Genomic DNA, 21,304 nt, shown 5'->3' on the forward strand with positions numbered 1-21,304 from the left:
TCTAAGTAATGTATCTTCATTTTTCAATATGTTACTTTTCTGTCCATTGTGGATTCCACTGAAGACTCTGTGCTTTGTTTTTGTCCCCGGTGAGGCTCAAAACGCCCAGCAGCTCCATGAACGGATTCAGTCGTCGAGTATGGACGCCAAACTGGAGGCTCTGAAGGACCTGGCCAGCCTGTCGCGGGATGTCACGTTTGCCCAGGAGTTTATCAATCTGGACGGCATCTCTCTTCTCACACAGATGGTGGAGAGCGGCACCGAGTAAGCGTCTTTTATCTCGATTTCCATCTGCCCTGTACTTGCTTAATGACAGTCTGGGTGTCTGTTATTTTCCTTATACTAGCAATTTCTAGTTTTAATTACCAGAAATGACTAGGCGCCGGGGAAAAAATTGGCTTTTAAGATAGTGTGTGGGGTGTGGTTTGTAATTTAAGTATCACCACGTTCTCCACCCACTGACTAGCCAGGATCTAGGACAATATCTGACATTTCATATTTATAAGGAAAAATATTAGGTCATTATCTCTAAGGGCCTTTCTGATACTAAAATTACAATTCTTACAAAACAGAAATCCCTCATATTCCTTGCCTATCTCCAAGAACATTTTTGTTCCCTGATTCCATTTTAAAAAGTATAAGAACACCTCCTTATGTTTCAAAGTCTTAAACCAGGTCAAAATAACATCCCTGAAGTAATTAAAAAAAAATTAACATTGACTGATGAAATATGTGTCCTTAATTATTTACCGTTAAATACAGAAAATATTCATTCGGTATCTACATATGCAAAAAAGTAGAAGTTGGGAAAATTTGAAAAGATCGGAGTTCCCGTTGTGGCTCAGCAGGTTAAGAACTTGACATACCATCCGTGAGGATGTGGGTTTTGATCCCTGGCCTCACTCAGTGGGTTAAGGATCTGGCGTTGCCGCAAGCTGCAGTATAGGTTGTAGACGTGACTCCGATCTGGTGTCACTGTGGCTGTGGCGTAGGCTGGCAGCTGCAGCTCCAATTCCACCCCTAGCCTGGGAACTTAGGTGTGGCCCTAAAAAGGAAAAAAAAAAAAATTTGAAAAGATGTGAGCCTAACCATCCAAAAATTTATGGAGGCACAATTCAGTTGAGCTACAACTCCTCCTGAAGGCTGGGAGTCTAGAGGTTGGACCAGTTGTATCTCATGAACCGGACAGGGATTGGAGTTCTGTCACAAGCGAGGAAGGGACGGGCGGGTTTTGTTTGTTTGTTTTGTACTTTTAGAGCCGCACCCGTGGCATATGGAGGTTTCCAGGCTAGGGATCTAATCAGAGCTATTGCTGCCGGCCTACACCAGAGCCATAGCAATGCCAGCTCCGAGCCGTGTCTGCAACGTACCCCACAGCTCAAGGCAACACCGGATCCTTAACCCACTGAGCAAGGCCAGGGATCGAACCAGCAACTTCATGGTTCCTAGTCGGATTCATTTCCACTGTGCCAGGACGGGAACTCCAGGACGGGCGTTTCTGATTGGCGCCCTCACCTTCTCAGGGAAGGGTTTGATTCTCTGATGTGACTGTGGCGTCTAAGGAGCCATGTGGGTCTGGCTTTTATATGAGTGGACAGATAACTCGCTCGACCAGAGTAGCCCGGTGGGGTCCACAGGACCGGCTCATTTCCTATAGACAGGTGCTGCTGGCAGAGACCATTAGAGCGTGCAAGTCAGCACGTGAGAATGCAGAGCCCACTAACTACACTGTCTGTATTCCACCATATAAATGATGTGCAGCGTTGGGATAGGTGTTTACTAGGAAAGAATAAATAGCATTGAGAATTGGGGTTTCAACCTGGCTCCGTTAAACCTCTCTTCAGTACAAAGTGATTTAAAGAACGACCTGATAATCACGATGAAAAATCTGGGCTGCTGAGCCCCCTGCCTCCATCCCACTGCCACACCTTTGTAATAATCACTTATGGGAATTTCATTTTCTGGGCTTAACTAAAACCCAACCATCTTACCCACTCAGAATCCACACCACCATGATGCTAGGTTGACACCCAGCTAGAGAATATAGTAGAATCATAGGTTGTAGTCTTATGCCTGGACTCATTCAAGGTAAGGAGACAGTATAAGGCCATCATATTGTGAAATAAATGTACCTAATGACATCATCTTAAAATGCATTTTATCTCTGAAACACATGCTAAAGAATAGTGAGGTCGACTCAAACTTTCTTTTTTTAATTGTTAAAACGCATGATTTTATAAAAATGAAAAAAAAAAAAAAGAAGAATGACCTGATGACTGTGTATGGTAGAGACGGGTCTCGGCCCACTCCTTTCCTTCCTTCCTTCCTGTCTCCTCCTACACTTGGCATTATTTAGCATCTGCAATTGGCACTAATAAAAGATTCTTTTTTTTCTCATTCAAAGAGAACATGTTTTATAACAGCAGGAATATCTCCTATATAAGAACGTTCTCTAGAGTTTGGAGTTGGGGGGGGGGGGTCTTACTTTACAGACAAGTAGAGAAAATATCTAGGAATGAAGAGGGGGAAAAAGGCACATCCAAGAGGACTGGCCAGCAAGACTAGGTGATCTGGAAGGGGGCAATTGTAGACAGGTATCCGTTATTTTTTTTAATGATGGCTAAAACTCTTAGTACATTTTTGGCAAACATCAGCTTGGAGTAGGGCAGGAGAGCTGAGATTCTGGGTGTTAGCAGAATCCAAAGTAGTTACTGTAAGTTGGAGTTGGATCTTGAAACAGCTCGAGGGAAATTGAATACATTGAGGGATCCAAGAGGCGTGCCCGAGGGAAAGGAGAAAGAAAATTCAGTCTTTGTCTGAAGCTCCAGGCTGAATCTAGTGTGCAGTGTGCCTGATCCCTCATTCCTTGTTACGAGCGAGCAGTGGAGTACGAGTTGTGATTTTGAGCCCCTTGACTGGGACTGCCACTCATGGGAGGTCCTGTTTCAGACCCACCACTGCTTGTGGAGGGGCAGTGAACCCTGGGGCTTTCTGTTTCTGTCGCATTTACAACATGTTAAACAAAAATGGAAACATGTTCCCATGTTTATGGATTAATCTAAGTCCTAGCCATTGATGTATCAAAAACGATGCGCTAGAGCCAGTTATGATGGAACTTGCTTATGTTAGGTTCTGCCACAAGTACTTAAGTATCCAGAGACTTAAGCTCTAGGGTATTCAGAATGATGTGGTGTGAATACTCCCAAATTTATCAGAATTGCAGTCATATAAATACAATTAAAAAGGTAAATACTCTGAGAGCCAGGGTCCATGGGACATGCACTCAGAATAGAGGGCTGGGGCTGAGCTCCAGTACCTGTGCAGGTTGGCAGTTATATATTTGACAGAGAGGAAAAAGGCATGCTAGGAGCATTAGTTTTCTAGTTTCTCACTATATTTGTTTGCTAGTACTTTACATAGCAAACTACCACAGACCAAGTGGCTTAAAGAATAGAAATTTGTATTCCTGTAGTTCTGCGGCCGGAGGTCCAAGATCAAGGGGTCGGCAAGCTTGGTTTTCTTCTCTGGCTCTCTCCTTGATTTGCTGATGGCCGCCTTTCCCTGTGTCCTCACGGGGTCTTTCCTCTGTGCACAGTCATCCCTGGTGTCTCTTTCTGGTCCAAATGCCCTCCTCTTATATGGACACCAGTCAGATTGGACAATGACCCACCCTGATGGCCTCATGTTAACGTAATCACCTTTTCAAAGGTTCTTTCTCCAATACTGTCCCTTTCTGAGGGACTGGGGGTCAGGGATTCAACATACGAGTTTAGGGGACACAACTCAGCCCATTAACACCCATCAAAGGGACAGTATCACTTTTTCTTGAAAAGAAAAAGGGTTAAAAACTGATACTATGTACACTCTGCATCAATAATTGTATATTATTACTTTTTATCTGTGCTATGGCCTTACTCCAGAATTCATCTTGACCTGCAGGGTGGCCCAAAGACTGAGGATTAGGGACAGCAGGTCCGAATTATAGCCCTATGTTTCACATGTCAATACTGAATTGACTTTGTGTGAACCACAGTAACTGAATTCTTTTTTTAAAGTGTACCACACGCATTCATATTTTAATTATTTATGTCTGTAAGCCATCTCAACGTGTTACATGCAGCCAGATTTCAGACAGAGGATCAGAACTCAGGACCAGATCTTGGGAGAGTTCTGGCTGGCATTGTCTCTTATACTTTCTCATGACACTCTGTACCTGGGAAGGGACGGCATATCTGAATCACCTTTGGGGTGTGGCTTCATCACCATTTGACACAAGTTCAAAGTCATGCTACTTTCAAAGATGGTGGAAAGTGGCATTGGAGTTCTCTACCCTCCCGCCTTTCTTCTACTGGGTCCTGCAACTCATGAGAAGAAGCTGCTCTTTTGATGCACTGCTATTTTCAGATCTTTTGCACAGATTAAAAGGAAAAGAGAAAAACACCTTTCTTATAAGGAAACCTAGCTTCTCCATTAAACTTCTAACAGGACTTTAATTAATTAACAGGAAAGCTTTGGAATAGAAATGGCACAAATTAAATAGATCCTGCAATTTGGAAGGCATTTACTTAAGACTCCTGGGCAGACCTCCAGCTGAGGAAGGCAGAGGTTTCATAAGCAGGACCTGTGGAAATTTTTAGGAAACCCTGAAGAAATGTAGCTGGAATTTCTCTCCTTACTTCAAGCTATAATAAGATTCAGAGATTGCTTGCCCTGCTTGTCATTACCCATGGCTGGGCTTTGGAAGATCTCTCTCCAGCTGGTACCAGGAGGGACCACGGGGGAAAATATTAGCAGCAAAGGAGCAAGGGGGACTGTCACTTTAGCAGAACACAGTGTCGAAACCTTGAATTTAAGTTTTCTATTCTTGTGGAATTTTGAAATTCTATTCCTAGTTTCAGCTTGAAACATAGATGTGGAAGCAAATAAATCGATGGGGAAATGTGATTCCCCGACCTGAGCTAGGAAACCGTGGCCATTAAGGAATAGACAGCATAGTCAGTGCTTTTTACAAATGTTGTCTTTTAAGGGCCACACCTGCAGCAGATGGAAGTTCCCAGCCTACGGGTCACATTGGAGCTGCAGCTGCCGGCCCACGCCACAGCCACAGCCGTGCCAGATCCCACCCACATCTGTGACCTGTGCCACAGCTGGAGGCAATGCTGGATCCTTAACCCACTGAGCAAGGCCAGGGATCAAACCTGCATCCTCATGGATACCAGTCAGGTTTGTTACCGCTAAGCCACCATGGAAACTCTTTTTTTTTTTTTTTTTGTTTAAAGATGGGTCATAAAAGAGTTCTCAGAAATGTTTTATTTGAAAAGAAAAAAATTGTACCTGCAGCTCTAAATCCATTGTAGTGAATAACACTGCCTTTCTTCAGGTTTTAATAAAACCGTTTGTTCTTTGTCTGTGCTGCTCTGCACACAGTTTACCCTGTGCCCTCGCACTGTTAAACAGTCAGAAGAACAGCAGGAGCATTTCCAAGAATGAAAGGGCAGGATCCTTACAGTTTCCCACTTGGCAGCATGACAGGAAAATTATGCTGTTGGACTATGAGTAAGCTGCAGCACCACCCTGGGCAGAAAAGAGAAAAAAAAGTTAAATTCATGTATTTACCAAAAACTCAGTTTTTTTTTTTAATTTTGAATTAGCTTTCTCTCCTTAACAAAAAAAAAATCATATTTATTATTTAAAAAAATGTAAATAAAGAAGGAGGAAAGTTAATATTGTCTGTAATCTGCCTTTCCAGAGACAAATATCTTTAACATCTCGGTGTACCTTGTTTTTGAATATTCACTCAGATACACACACTCATGCACAGATTTTACAAAAGTAGAGTTATAATAGTTCTGCTGTCTGTAACTTGCTTTCTGTAATATATTTCCTTGTCATTGAATATTATTTCCCTCTTCATTTGTGTTATCTGCCTATCAGTTCATTTTTAAAGCTCTGTTGAGATGTAATTGATACACAGTGTCCTATGCTAATTTGATGGATACCCAGAGCATAGTTCATCATTCCTCTGTTGTTAGCTGTTTACATTGTTTTCGGGTTTTCTCCCGGTGATGAACATTTTCTCATCAGCCTTTCTTTCCGCAGAATCTTTGGGAATATTAATTCTGTCGGAATGAAATTCCAGTGTCAGAGGATATAAACTTTTAAAGCTGTTTTAAAATAAGAACAACCCTGTGTCCTAATTTATATGTTTACCGTTCATGGAGGAGTATGTCCATTTCTAACACCCTGGTCAGGACTGGGCTGGTGTCCCCTTAGGGTTTCTAGCTTTCCTAAGAAAAGTATTTGAGGAGTTTTCACTAATCTGGGGAATTTACAAGTACTTTTTATTTGCTTGGGTGAAGTCATTTCTCCAAAATTTGGCTGCATTAGGAACAGTGGAAAGAGTCCCATAGTTATTTTAGAGATATGCAAAGCCTGTTAGTGTCTTAAAAACAAACCACGTGGGTTGTATAAATTATTAATCCCCTCCTCATTCTGTCATGCAGGTGGCACAGGTGAAGATGTTGTGTATCTGAGTAGCCACGTGTGTTTGTGTTTATAAGACTTAACATTGTTTGCATAGGAACAGTTTCATGTTAAATGTTGACTATTCACATCGCTTGCTCTTGGCTGGAATCGGAGCTGTGGCTGTTTTTCAGGAAATGTTAAAATCGAGTTATGACTTGAATTAAGGACTCTGAAATAATGTCTTGGCTTTGATGTTGCCTGACACCCACACTTGAGAACGGGCTTATAGATTGTATTCATTTAGCAAAGTGTGTATTAGTTGAGTGCTGAATATTCCTGACGCTGAGTTAGGCACATGGGGAGAAGTGGGTGGGGAAAATGCAAACAGGCATAGGACAGTTTGGGACAATGGGTGACCTTTTTTGAAATTTTGTCTTCACACAAAAGAGGGATTTCTTTTTTGAAAGTAATTTTGTGAACCTCCACAAATAGGGATTATCAACTCTAAGTAAGCTCTTGCTTCTGAGAATTCAGTGTCTCTTACGAGCCTTGGCTTCTGGCTTCTGGAAGGTCCAGGCCAGATTGATGAGCAACTGGCTACCAGCCGCCAAGCACAGGTCACACCATGCGTGTCGTGCGCTTCACTTCAGACGGAGGCCACGGGGAGGAGCAGGCAGCACCCCAGATGGGGCCAAAAAGAAGCTGCTCTGTGTGGTCTGTGGGCCCCAGCTGAGAAGGCTGCCCATCTTCCCGTCTCCCTCTCCCCGCTTTCCTGGAGCTGCACTCCGCAGAGCTTAGGGATTTCCAACTGGAGAGGCTCCTCTGGGGCCCTGCCAGAAATTTGCATCACAAACGCCAAAGGGGCCCACCTTCTTGGCTTTGTGGAGGGTTGTGTGGCAGAAAATTCCTTCTGCTGGAACTCCGCCTCCCCACCTCTCTTGGCTTTGTCTCTGCCTCTTTGTCCATCACTCTGGTCATGGAAATGAGAAAGGGTCCTGCAGCCTGTTTAAAGAAGAGATTAGCTTCTGCTAGGGAAAGGATGCCACAGCTCGGGCTGAGGTGAGAGGCTTCTGGTCACTGGGAAATATCAGTCTATTGAGAATCATTTGTTCTTCTGATCATGTTTCTTTTAAAATGGATCTATATTGAGAGAGAGAGACGGGAGAACCTCAGTTAGGAAAACAGACAATGCAAGAAAAATTCCTCTTCTGCTTAGGCTGACTCTGAAGCCAACGTGAGTTAAGAAGAAGCGCAAGAATCACTGTGTTTCAGCACTGAATTTCTCTCTGAACCCTGGTCAGGGAGGGCGTTGTAAGGTCAGGGTCTGCTGCAGGGGGTGGAACACATATAAGCACCTAAGAATGCTCAGGACCCATGCCAGGAAACTATTTTGAAAAAGTGCAGTGATTGCTTTATGTGTTACATATACAGGCATACACCCCTACAAGTATTCATTTTGATGCAGTTCTGTTAAGAGGTTAACTGAGGCATGTTGAAGTTTTTAGAGTGTATTTGAGTAAAAAGCAGAATCGGTCCGTGCCAGACTGGACATGGTTAGGAATACTCTACCCACCAGAACTGGTTGGGGGTTGAGGGAAGACTCGTACTGAGAAGAGGCGGAAGCAAAGCAAGGGAATTGTTTGACTGGTTGTGGTTTAAAGTCTGGCTGGCTGTTTGTGATTGCTCTGCCTTAGGTTTCCATTTCCTAACCTGGAGGCATTTGCAGGTTTAGGGTTTTGGATTGCTTATCTAGGCCACCAGAGTATTAAAGCCACCTCAGGCTAAAGGCGTCTTTGTTTAATTATTTTAACGGTTCCAAACTTAATGGAAACATTGCAAGATCAAGTTTCACCAGTTGTCCTGGTGATGTCCTTTGCAAAGATCTAACTCAAGAGAGCCCCTTGCACCCAGTTGTCCCATCTTCTAATCTCAACCGGAACGATTCCTTACTCTTTCCTTTTCTCTTGTGGCTTTGGGACTGTTTGAGATTATAGGTCAGCCATTTTTAGAATATCTTTCAGTGGGGGTTGATGAAAAGGTAATTAATTAAAGGTAATTATCCAGGAAAGATAAAAGCATGGCACTCATGCAGATGTAAAGCTGAACATGTGTTAAAAGAATGTATTATTGTACTCCTGTGATATCAGGGAACCAAGCAGATGTTTTCATCAGTTCAAAGGAAGCATCAAAAGGGCACAGATTTGTAGGGCGCAAAGGAATATTGAAATGAATTGCAAGTGGAGATAAAACTGGAAGGGAGGAAGTCCATTAAATTGCTGCTAGACCAGGACAAAATATGCATATTCCTCACTTACCTACACCTTAAAGACAACAGGGCTGGAATCTGCTAACCCAAAAGAATAAGATGTAGACACTGCAGAATTTCCCATTAAAACACACATTCTTTTTTTTTTTTTTTTTACAGATTCATCCAATGTTTTCTCTTTTAAGACCCCTATTATATATCTTTGATGGCTCTTTGTCTTATTACCAGTATTCACTTTGACCGCTTGTTAAGGTAGTGCCTTCCAGGTGTCTTCCTATGATGCTATTCCCCCCTTTGTAAAAAATTAAGAAAGAATATTTTGGCATTAGTTACACCAGGGGAAATGGAAAATGGTTCAGATCAGGCTTGCATGTTTTCTCCCAGAGATTGGGTTCTTCCACAGTGTCAGCACACTACTCTTCAAAGCGATAGAGAGCCATTTGTTCCTGTTTTATGCAGCGAGCTGTAATCTATTACTATTATTATTTATTTTGATGCTCACTTTGACTCGGATATGGCTTTGGAAGCTTCTGCAAGCTTTCTTCTGTGCCCTGCCTTGTCTCCCATTATTCTTTGAGCATTTCTTTACTTTGGGGGCTCAGTGAAATGTTCCAGGCTTATCTGGATTTTCCTTGCCCCAACCCTGGCAGGAGCATCTCCCCAAGGAGCCCCAGTTCCTTTTGGTAGAGGTTAGTGTTTGGCTCTTACAACAAGGCCCTGACTCTGCTCAGGCTTGCCTCCCCATGGCCATCTACTTCTCTCATGCTAAGCAATGGGTTTTGAAGGAGGAAGAATGGAAGCTAATATATATCTGGAAGAAAAATGTCACCTGCCATGTCAGTGTACAAAGGATGTTGTGGCCATCAAGCCATCAGCCTCTGCAGCTTCCCCCACCATGAGGGCATTCTGGATGGAGAAAAGCAGGACACCGGCCCTAGATAGTTAAGGTGCATCTCAAAGGGAGGATTTCAGTGAGTCCAGACTCTTGCTGCTTCTCATACACGAAAAGCACTAAATTCATTAACTTTAGGATGCCTAGTTTTTCTTTAATTCACAGTAATCTTTTGATGTTCTGACTACCTGGTCTTTGCTGCCAAAACTGTCTCTCCTGGCTCCTCTTCAGAGCAGTCCCTCAGAGCTGTCTGAGAGGCTGTCTTCTGGGCTTAAGTCCTCCGAATAAAACTTAACTCTCAACTTTTAGATTGGACATTTTTTTTCAGTACTCACACACACACACACACATTGTAAAGGGCAGGTAAAGGAGGGGGAGGAGAAGAGGAAGATGAAGATGTCTTTATACACATTTTTAAACCCCTAGTTTTACCAAACACTCGATCTGATCTTCTTACGGTCAGTTAGGTTTCTGAAGTGGATACATTCCATGCGGTTGAAAAATGCGAAACTTCTTCCAAATTGAGTACTCTACTCTGCATCTACATTGTATACTTTATGGTAGTGAATTACAGAGCAAGGTTCTGCCCTCAGGAAGCTGGAAGGATGGTGAGATGTCCTGCCTTACAGCAGATGTATTCTCAGCACGTGCACACGGGGGCCGAACCCTCAATCTGGTCAAGGAAGTGAAATTGGAGGTCAGGGAGACTTCCCAGAGGGGCCTAGAAGCAGATGAATTTGGGGTAGAACTTAGATTGCCTAACCCAGTGGAAGGGGGGGGCAGGGAGAAGGGTGGGGCGTGGTGTTCCCCATGGAGAAGGAAGACCATAATGCCAGACTCGAAGAATGGGAATTGGCTTGATAAGGTTAGAATCACTCTGATCTTTTCTGATCTTCTTGACCTAATCTTCAGTTTTTTTAAGAAGCGTAATTGATGGTCCTTTCTTGCAGACGAGGATTGTTTATTGTGCCCTTTTTTGCAGGCTACCACCCCAGAGTTCTCTGTGTGTCGTCCAAGACTATTTCAATGTCTCGTGTCTTCCTTCAGAAGAGGCATTTTGTGTGTGTGTCTTAAGCAAAGAGAAAGTAAAATTAGTGGGCATTTTACCAACAAAAGATAATCAACTCTTTCTTCCTTGCTGAGCATATACTTAGAAACAGCTGGACTAGTACTTTTGGGCTCTACTTTGGGTTGAAAATATGCCCTTCCTTATTTCTAGGGATTTCCCTTCACTGAATATATAACCCTTCAGATCCAAATGGAGTGTGTTCTTATTGCTTTTACTGCAAATGGAGTAGATTGGTTACAGTGGTTTAATCCCTGTTTTTTGATTGTTTCTTATCATTAAAAAACACCATTTTATTACTTGGAGAAATGTTTTGAAATGAAGTTCCCTTAATGACATTTAAGTCTGCCTGACATTTTATCCTGGGCTTTCTGATATGCAGTTTATGTAAAAATCATTGCTTTCAAACCTGCGCCTCACATGACTGTTTTTCAATTTTGCAGACGATACCAGAAATTGCAGAAAATCATGAAGCCTTGGTAAGAATTTCTGATCAGTCGATACAGATGATATAACACTTCCTTCTTCTCTGCATAATTAAACCCTGTCCTCTGACTGATTGTGTAACTCTGTGCCTAGATATTTTGAGTAAGTAAAATTTTTTTACTTTCTTTTTGATGTTCTTATAAACAGGTTCTTTAAAAATTTATTTCCCTTTACATTACTTTGTGGTAGAAAGACTATGTTTGTAACCACAAAATGATCACATCAGGATTGCTACCCTTCTCCTAGAGCAAGGCTAGGCATAATTTTATATAATACTTTAAACAAAAACTTTCTTTTTTGTGGCCTATTTGATGTTCAAAGTCAGAAGTCTTTGATTTTCTTCAATGGCTCAGTAAGAAAAAGATCTGCATTTAAAAAATATTCAGGATTGAAGTATGGAATGAAAATTATTTAGTTGGAGTCTGAGAAAGTGTTCAGTCACCGATATATTAAGTGCACTGCATGGCAATTGCATCTGGAGATCTCAAAACTTCTTTCTTAGCGGATTCCCTCTTCAGTGCCTATACTGTCCTCTAAACAAGGTGAGTCCACATAGGGTCTAACACGCTCTCTATAATAGGATGAATGAATTTCCATTTTGCCAAATCATTTGGCATACAATTTCAGTTTGAGGAGGAAGACCGAACAGCATCTGAAAATGTGCACCTTATATTTAAGGCTTCAGAGAAAATCCTGATCACTTTCAGTGTATAATACTGCTCTTAAATCACTCATCTTCCCCTCTCCATCCCACCAGAAAAAGTATTAGCTGTAGGACCTCTTCAGGTATTAAATTCTAATAAAGTAGAGATACCGAGTTTTAGGATAGAGCTGCTTAAATCTACTTTGGATGTATATTTTTACTGTAGTGGATGCACTTAATGGTAATGGCAGTATAAGCCATTTTGTTTGAGAATTTACTCTGTTCTGGGCACTGTCTCGATGTTTATGCTTGTTACTTCAAATTCACACTTATAGCCACCACACAAGATTAGTAAAATCAGCATTATTTCCTTGATGCAGAAGTTAACACAAGGACCTGGGATTCAAACTGATTTTTTCTCTACAATTTGCTAACGCAGAAGAATTTTGGGCTCTGAAGCCAAAGTAGTTTCTTTCTTTTTTTTTTTGTCTTTTTGCCATTTTCTTGGGCCGCTCCTGTGGCATATGGAGGTTCCCAGGCTAGGGGGTCTAATCGAAGCTGTAGCTGCCGGCCTACACCACAGCCACAGCAACACTGGATCCGAGCCACGTCTGCAACCTACACCACAGCTCCCGGCAACGCCGGATCGTTAACCCACTGAGCAAGGCCAGGGATCTAACCCGCAACCTCATGGTTCCTCGTCGGATTCGTTAACCACTGCGCCACGACGGGAACTCCCCAAAGTAGTTTCTTAAAATTTATCTGCCAGTGGTTTTAATCTTTTGGTACATAGGGGTTTTGGAGTGTGACTAGTTGTAGATCATGATTTCCGTTCATCAGTTATAGACACATCGATGCTTAGGGCCCTGGTTCTGCTAATGGCAAGAGTAGCTTAATCAGACCAAGTAATATAGATAATCGGGATAAAATATGAACAAAATAGTGCAAACAAAAATATCTACAAACAACTATTTGAAGGAACTGGATAGCCACTGAAAGTAGACAGAAAGGAGACGTCAAGTCAGTCTTTGCAAGAACAAATAGGCCCCAGATGAGATTTGTGTGTTTGCAGCATTTTGCCCAAGGATCCCTATTCATGCAGGTAGCAAGGGGTGACAACCCCCCCTCAGTCTTTGTATAGTTTGGGGATGGCAGAACAGCTAGATAATTAAGGGGAATCTATGAAAGAAAGGAAGCTCAGAGGGCATGATACCGTGTATTTATGTATAAATTCTGCTCATATCTATCACTGATCACCAAAATGTGAATGTGCATGTGTGTATGTAAAGCCCAAAGGGACCTGGTAAAATCTGCAACTGGAAATGGAAAGAACTGAGAAGAGATTTAAACTGCCACTCCCTGTGGAGTTTGGAGTTGGACTCTAGCCAGATTAACCTCTTTCTAGAACAAAAACAAATACTCTTCAAAAGAATAAAACTGAATTTTCAGCCTTGATAATGTTCATTCCCAATATTCAGAGCACAATAAAAAATTACTTGGTATATAAAGAATAGAAACAGATGACCCATACTTAAGAAAAAAAATAAAGTTTTAGGTCTGAACCTGCTCTTGAGATGACCCAGATGTTGGAATTAGCAGATAAAGATTTTAAAGCAATGTTTATAAATATCTTAAAATACTAAACAAAAGTATTAGCATATTGAATTCACAAATGCAGAGTCTCAGCAGAGAAATGAAAACAGTGAAAAATAACCAACTGGGAATTATAAAACTTAAAGTATCATATTTAAAATGAAAAATCCGGGAGTACCCGTCGTGGCTCAGTGGTTAACAAATCCGACTAGGAACCATGAGGTTTCGGATTTGATCCCTGGCCTTGCTCAGTGGATTAAGGATCTGGCATTGCTGTGAGCTGTGGCGTAGGTCACAGACGTGGCTCGGATCCTGCGTTGCTGTGGCTCTGGTGTAGGCTGGTGGCTGCAGCACTGATTTGACTCCTAGCCTGGGAACCTCCGTATGGGGCCAGTGCGGCCCTAGAAAAGATAAAAAAGACCAAAAAATAAAATAAAAGTTAAAAATAAAATAAAATGAAAAATCCACCATAGGAGTTGAAGATGGCAGTAGATACAGTATAAATTACCCAATCTGAAGCCTAGATAAAATGAATAGTGAATAATTGTCCTGTGAGATAGTAACAATTGATTTAAAATATGTTTAATTAGGGTATCAGAATGAGAGGAAAGACATAATGGGGTAAAAAAAATTAGGAAATAAGGACATACAATTTCAAAATGTGTTGAAAAATATAAATTTATAGAACTTAGAAGCTCATTGAACTGCAAGTGGGAAAAACAGAAAGAAAACTATACCTAGAAACATCACAGTCAAAATTCTGAAATTGAGGGATAAAAATGATACATTGAAAGCAGTTAGAGAAAAATAGCTTATGGCATTAAGAAAATAAAAATAAGAGTAAGAACTGACTTCTCATTAGAAACAGTGGGAGCTAGAATGCAACATCTTAAAAGTGTTGAAAGAAAAAAAGAACTTGTCAACCAAGAATTCTTTTCCAACACTATTTTGAAAGTGAAGGTGAAATACAAACAGTTTTAGAGAAAGGAAAACCAAGATGATTCATCGTTACCAAACATACACTGCTGGAAATATGAAGGTGTTCTTCAGTCCAAAGGGCAGTGATATTAGATAAAAATTGGAATCTACAGGAATGAATGAAGAACATGAGAAATTCTAAATGTGTGGTGACTACCAAAAAAAATATATGGTTATCTGTTCTTCTTTAAAATTCCTCAAACTTCTTTAAAAGACATATAATATATAAAGCTAAAATCATAACATGACTTTGGAGGGTTTATAACATATGTAGATATATATGACGATAAGAACACAAAAGATGGTGGATAAAAGAAACTGGATTACAGCAAGCTTCCTGTGGTACAGTCTTCTACTTAAGTAGATGTTAATATGTGAATGGTACATACTGCAGTCCATTAAGTCACCACTAAAAGAGTTAATGCAGGGAGTTCCCGTCATGGCGCAGTGGTTAACGAATCCGACTAGGAGCCATGAGGTTGCGGGTTCGGTCCCTGCCCTTGCTCAGTGGGTTAAGGATCTGGCATTGCTGTCAGCTGTGGTGTAGGTTGCAGACGCGGCTCGGATCTTGTGTTGCTGTGGCTGTGGCGTAGGCCGGTGGCTGCAGTTCTGATTCTACCCCTAGCCTGGGAACCTCCATATGCCACGGGAGTAGCCCAAGAAATAGCAAAAAGAGCAAAAAAATAAATTAATAAATAAATAAATTAATTAATTAAAACAGTTAATGCAAAAAGGTGTAGCTCAAAATCCAATGAAAGAATTAAAATGGACTACTAAAAAGTAATTTGATTATTCAAAAAAGGTAAGGAAAGAAAAACAGAGAAAAAAAAAACCAGTTGAGACAAATAGAAAAGACGATAAAGAAATTGACTCAAACTTAATAACATTAATAATTACCCTTAATGTCAATGGATTAATCACTCTAGTTAAAAGGTTTCAGATCAAATTTGAAAAAGAAGGGCTCAGCTATATGCTGTTTATAAGAGATATGCTATAAATACAAAGTTGCATGTAGTTTGAAAGTGGAAAACATATGCCATGTAAATGCAAATAATAATAAAACAGTGGTTTTATTAATATCAGATAGAACAAGGATCAAGAGAATATATTATCAGAGATCAAGAGGAATTTTTCACAATTAAAAATGGTTGGCTCATTTGGAAGACAAAGTTAAATGTGTATGTATCTAATATAAAGCTTTAAAGAGCATAAAGCAAAAACTGAAAATGAAAGAGAAATATAGACAAATCCATAATTATAGTCAGAGATTTTAACACTCTCTTCTAATCATAGGAAAACTAGGCAAAATTAATATGAAGATCTGATTTACACTATAATAGATCTTGGTTTGTCATTTATATAGAGAGAATCACACCCAGCAATAGCAGAATACATATTCTTTGCAAGTGCACATGGAATTTCACAAAGATAGATCAAATGGTAGGCCATAGCAAGTCTGTTGTCAAATGATTGAAATTATACAGATTATATTTTTTTAACCATAATGAAATTCGATGGGAAAGTTGCTGAAAAACTGCAGATGTTAGGAAATTAAAAGACATGCTTTCATAATGCCTAAGAGTCAAGAAAAAAAATCACCGTGATTTAGCATTTAGCAAAATAAGGGAGAAAACTTAAAGAGAAAAATCATCTTAATAGACACAGAAAAGAGATAATTGATACTGAAAAAGATTTCGGAGCACTCGATACCCATTCATAAAAATTTCTCAGCAGTCTAGCAATAGAGGGAACTTCTTCAACTTGATAAAGGCCATCTGCAATAGGAAGTATTGTACTTAAAGCTGGAAGACTGAATCCCCATCTTTCCCACTAAAGATTGGGATTAAGGCAAATAATTTCACTTTTTGCACTTGTACTCGACATTGTAGTATAGTCTTTAGCCATAAGAATGTATCAAGAAAGAAATAAAAGATGTAAGGACCAGAAAGGAAGAAGTAAAACCAAATCTATTCGTAGAAGACATGATTGTCTATGTAGAAAAGCCTAAGGAATCTACAAAGAAATGCTGTTATAAGTGAATATAGCAAGGTTTCAGGATGTATATAGCATTAGTGTATAAAAGGGTTTCATTTGTATATGTTAATGGCAAACAGCTAGAATATGGAATTTTATAATTTCCATTCACAAGGTGTCAAAAATCATAAAATTTTTTGGCATAAATTTAAGAGACATCAGTGTCTATTCCCTGAAAGATAAATATATTGCTGAAAGAAATTAAAGAAGAAATTAAGTGGAGAATATACCATTTCGTGGATTGGGAAACAATATTGTTATAGCAGTTCTTCCCCAAATTAGGCTCAGTGCTACACAGTCTTTTAAAAAGAAATTACAAGCCAATCCTAAAACTTAAAGGAAATGCTCAAGACCCAGAATAGCCAATAGAGTCTTGAAAAACCCTAAAAATCAACAAAGTTGGAAGATTTCATTAATTGGCTTCAAGCCTTCTATAAAGTTAGTTACTAAGACAGTATGATATTGGCATAAGAGGATAGATGGATCCATGGAATAGGATAAAGAATCCAGAATTAATCCACAGATTAATTTTCAACAAAGGAGCCAAAAGAATGTATGCTAACATAAGTCATGTTGTGATTCTGAAGCCTAAGGAATGTCTAAAGGGCAATTTAGAAATCCATGTGTTTCAATGTATTTAAGTTTTACCACAAACAAAATAAAAGACTTGGAAAAATTCAAAGGGAGGGGCAGAACTTTATTCATTAACGTTGGCAATTAGGGATATACTCCGTATGGTTTATTGATAGCGTGGAAAGTAGCCTTCATTTTCATCTTTCTCTACTTCTCTCTTGGGCATGGCACCCAGTGGAAACATTTGGAAGCATATACTTTTATAAAACTAGCAGCATAAATTTAAATGCTTTGAGATTGGCTGGATTTTGTTGGAATGAAGATGGTCTCTACTGAATTGATGAGAAACATTTATTTGAATCATTCCAGCACACATGGTGTGTTGGCTGTGACACGGCTCTCAACCAGCATGTCAAGTTTGCAGTCGGCTTCATTTGTGGCAGTCGGTACTGCAAAATCTTTAGCTTAGCACTTTATAAAAAACAAATAAACCAAACAAATGAAAATGCGCCCCGCATGTGCCATGTGGTTGCTTTTTTAATATTTGCAATCCTTTGAGCCTTGATCTTGGGCACCCCGCTCTGATTTCAGAGACAGGCCCTTGGCTCCTGCCTTCCCTCTTTGGAGCCTGAGTCGCTTCTCCAGCAGTGAAAATAAACATCTGTGTGAGGGTTTGATAAGCGCTTTTATAGCTACCTCATTTGAAATGAGGTGATTGCATCCTTTGATTTGGAAGGTAATAAAATTTTAGCATGGCCGTCCTTTCCTTGCAGCTGAGGCTTTGAAGCTGAATTTTGAAAAAATTCTCCCATTTGGAGACCTAACATGCCATCCAACAACCAGTTAGAATGAACTCTATGTGTCACGTATATACTATATATATATACATAGGATGGTAAATATGTGTGTTATATGTTTTATAATATATATCTAACACACAAACATAATATATCTAATAACATTAATATCAATGTTATATGATATGCATGATTATGTATAATATGTATATGCCTAATAACTATATCCATAGAGTATATACTTATATATTTAAATAGATAAAATGCAAGTAGATGATATTTATATAAATTACAAATACAAATTTTGTAACGTTTATTTAAAATATTATTAGATGGACCAAGAGAGGATCCTTCCTCTGGGCATCCTGGTGTGTGATGTGAACAAGCTTCTCTCCCTTGTCACCAGTTGTTCACAGTAACAGATGACTGCCAAGCCCAGGAAGCCCTAGCTCTGGTCTCAGAAATGGTGCTCGCCTTCCTTCACAGCCACGAAAGCTGAAACCCTGGCCCCCAGAGCAGTTCGGAGATTTGGAAACCAAAAGACGCTCTTTCTCTTTTTCTCCATCTTTTTCTTGGGTCCTTGCAGCCTGTAGGTGTCTGTAGGCAGTTCTGGAGCATTTGAGCAGGAGGGACAATCCCCAGATGTGACGAAGGCCACTTGGATTATGCGTCCTTTGAGTGAGGAATGGCATCATTTTGCCCGTAGATATTTAGAGAGCATAAATATAATTTATCTTTTGCTTTAAAAGCAGTTAATGAAGACATATGTCTAGACCCAGCTACAGGGATTGTAACGAAGAATTCGATTCCAGCAGTGTGTGTGTTCCTTTCTCCCTGCCTATCCCATTGCTTCTTCTCTTAGTGACAGCACTGAGGCAGTGTTTTTGTCTGCGTGGAGGCCATGGATGCAGCCTCCAGTGTCACCTAGGTGAGAATCTTTTAGCTGTTGAGGGCTTTCAGCTTGTCAGGTATAAACAAATGGCAACCATTAGTTATCAATTGGTGGTTGTTTTGCCTTTTATTAAGTAAAAATATTTGCTAATATTGTTTACCACTAATAATATAATAAAATAATAAATTAGCTAATATTGTTTGCTAATAATTCTATACATTATGTAATAATGCTTTCACAGTAATACTAATGCCCGCATAATGTATTAATACATTTTACTAATTACTTTTATTTCCAGACTCTCTTCTTTCCTTTTTTTTGATGACCACCCCTGTAGCATATGGAAATTCCCAGGCTAGGTGTTGGATCGAGGCCTATGCCACAGCAAACCTGCATCCTCATGGAGACAAGTCGGGGTCTTAACCCTCTGAGCCACAACGGGAACTCCTGCTCCCTATTTTCCTGAGGCAACTTTCCTTTTTTTACAATGTGATGTTTGATTTTTGCAATGTGACTCACTGTAGAAAGAGTCATTCTGGGATTTTTATAGAACCTTTCTTGCTAGTCTTTTTAATTAGTTTTCCACCTGTCTTTCTATTTTTTTTGTTGTCGTCTTTGAGTAAGTTTGAGTTTTCTGGTGTGTGGTTTCTTTGGGGGGCCACAATCCTCTGATGCCACCTAGGGGGCACCCGTGAGATTGGGCTTGCTCATCTGTGACTCAGAAAAGTCTTTTTCAAAGTGTTTGCTGTTTTTCGATCTGGCTTGAATGGTTTGGCTTTCCCTGCAATTTTTTTTTTTTTTTTTTCCTGGCTCCAAGGACAGAGAATTCTTGACACAATGAAAACAAACACTGGAAAATCATGAGCTTTGTGTACCTTTTAAAAATATCACCTTAGGAACTTCCCGTCGTGGCTTAGCGGAAATGAATCCCACTAGTAACCATGAGGTTGCAGGTTTGATCCCTGGCCTTGCTCAGTGGGTTAAGGGTCTGGAGTCGCCATGAGCTGTGGTGTAGGTCACAGATGTGGTTCAGATCCCGCGTTGCTGTGGCTGTGGTGTAGGCCGGCAGCTACAGCTCCGATTGGACCCCTAGCCTGAGAACTTCCATATGCCTCAAGTGAGGCCCTAAAAAGACAAAAGACAAAAACAAACAAATAAATAAATAATAAATAAAAACATCACTTGGCGACATGGTAATAACTAACATTCACATGCTGCTTTCCACGTGCTCTGCACCGTTGGGCAGGCTGTAGGTACAATAGCTCCTTTCGTTTCGCGGCAATCATCTGAATTAGGTATCCACACCACCGCTGTCATAGTGCTGCCCTTATTTGTAGTAAGTCAGGAAATTGAGGCAGAGGATGACTTGCCCACTTGGAACTGAAGGGGGAACTTCTGCTGTCTGACTCCAAAGCCACCTACTTAGCCATTTCCATCTAGTGCATCTCATTCCCTCTGATCTCTGGTAGCTTTTGGATCACAGTCCTTTCCTGAGAGCCGCTCCTCTTTTGTAGCTTTCTTTTCAGCCTCACAGCTTCTGAGATGATGCAGAATTTCTAAGGTCCCTTATTGAGGCTGGGCTGAGAACACTAGGAAGAAGAGCAATTGCAACGCTGTTTTAAAAGGAAGATGAGCTTGCTTTCTATTCTACTAATTGGAAATGCACAGTAAGATTCAACCTAAACACATTATGAGACTTTGTAGTGAATCAACTGTGGTATATATGTCTACAGATTAAAAATCTGAACAAGTAGGGAGTTCCTGTTGTGGCGCAGTGATTAACGAATCCGACTAGGAACCATGAGGTTGCGGGTTCGGTCCCTGCCCTTGCTCAGTGGGTTAACGATCCGGCGTTGCCGTGAGCTGTGGTGTGGGTTGCAGACGCGGCTCGGATCCCGCGTTGCTGTGGCTCTGGCGTAGGCCGGCGGCTACAGCTCCGATTCAACTCCTAGCCTAGGAACCTCCATATGCCGCGAGAGCGGCCCAAGAAAAATGGCAAAAAGACAAAAAAAAAAATCTGAACAAGTAACGTTATTTAAAAAAATCAAGGAGTTCCCGTCGTGGCTCAGTGGTTAACAAATCCGACTAGGAACCATGAGGTTGCGGGTTCGGTCCCTGGCCTTGCTCAGTGGGTTAAGGATCCGGCGTTGCTGTGAGCTGTGGTGTAAGTCGCAGACTCGGCTTGGATCCCGCGTTGCTGTGGCTGTGGCGTAGGCTGATGGCTGCAACTCCGATTTGACCCCTGGCCTGGGAACCTCCATATGCCGCAGGAGCGGCCCAAGAAATGGCAAAAAGACAAAAAAAAAAAAAAATCATGCCCATGAATCAGTGTGGTTGCCTGTGGTGTGGAGAATCTGATGGATGTAGTTCAGTGTACTTGAAGAGAGAGTACTTGTCTTGAGAGTTTTAAGTTAATATTTATTATGATGGTAATTTACAATGGAAGTGAATTTCTGCAAAAACCTCACTGTTGCTTTGAAAGCACTAGAAACCAGGGTATTGTCTGATGAGGATCGTGGGTGGAGTTATTTTAGAAGGCAGTGCTTCTACCTGAGCTTGCCTCATCTCTGTTTGGACTTCTAACCCACTCATGAGACCCTTGCTATAGCCTTCTGCATC

At 40.7% G+C, this 21,304-nt stretch overlaps 1 protein-coding gene across 5 annotated transcripts in view; it reads left to right on the forward strand.

Annotated features, from left to right (window-relative positions):
* ELMO1 (engulfment and cell motility 1) overlaps nucleotides 1-21,304 on the forward strand; it is a 561,177-nt gene that overhangs the window by 191,246 nt on the left and 348,627 nt on the right. For all 5 annotated transcript variants that reach the window (XM_047763106.1, XM_047763109.1, XM_047763107.1 and 2 more), the window contains 2 exons: nucleotides 95-264; nucleotides 11,133-11,168. In XM_047763106.1, the coding sequence (XP_047619062.1) occupies nucleotides 95-264; nucleotides 11,133-11,168 (206 nt within the window). The remainder of the gene's footprint in view (nucleotides 1-94; nucleotides 265-11,132; nucleotides 11,169-21,304) is intronic.

This window comes from Phacochoerus africanus, chromosome 16 (assembly GCF_016906955.1).
Source record: "Phacochoerus africanus isolate WHEZ1 chromosome 16, ROS_Pafr_v1, whole genome shotgun sequence".
NCBI classification, from domain to species: Eukaryota; Metazoa; Chordata; class Mammalia; order Artiodactyla; family Suidae; genus Phacochoerus; species Phacochoerus africanus.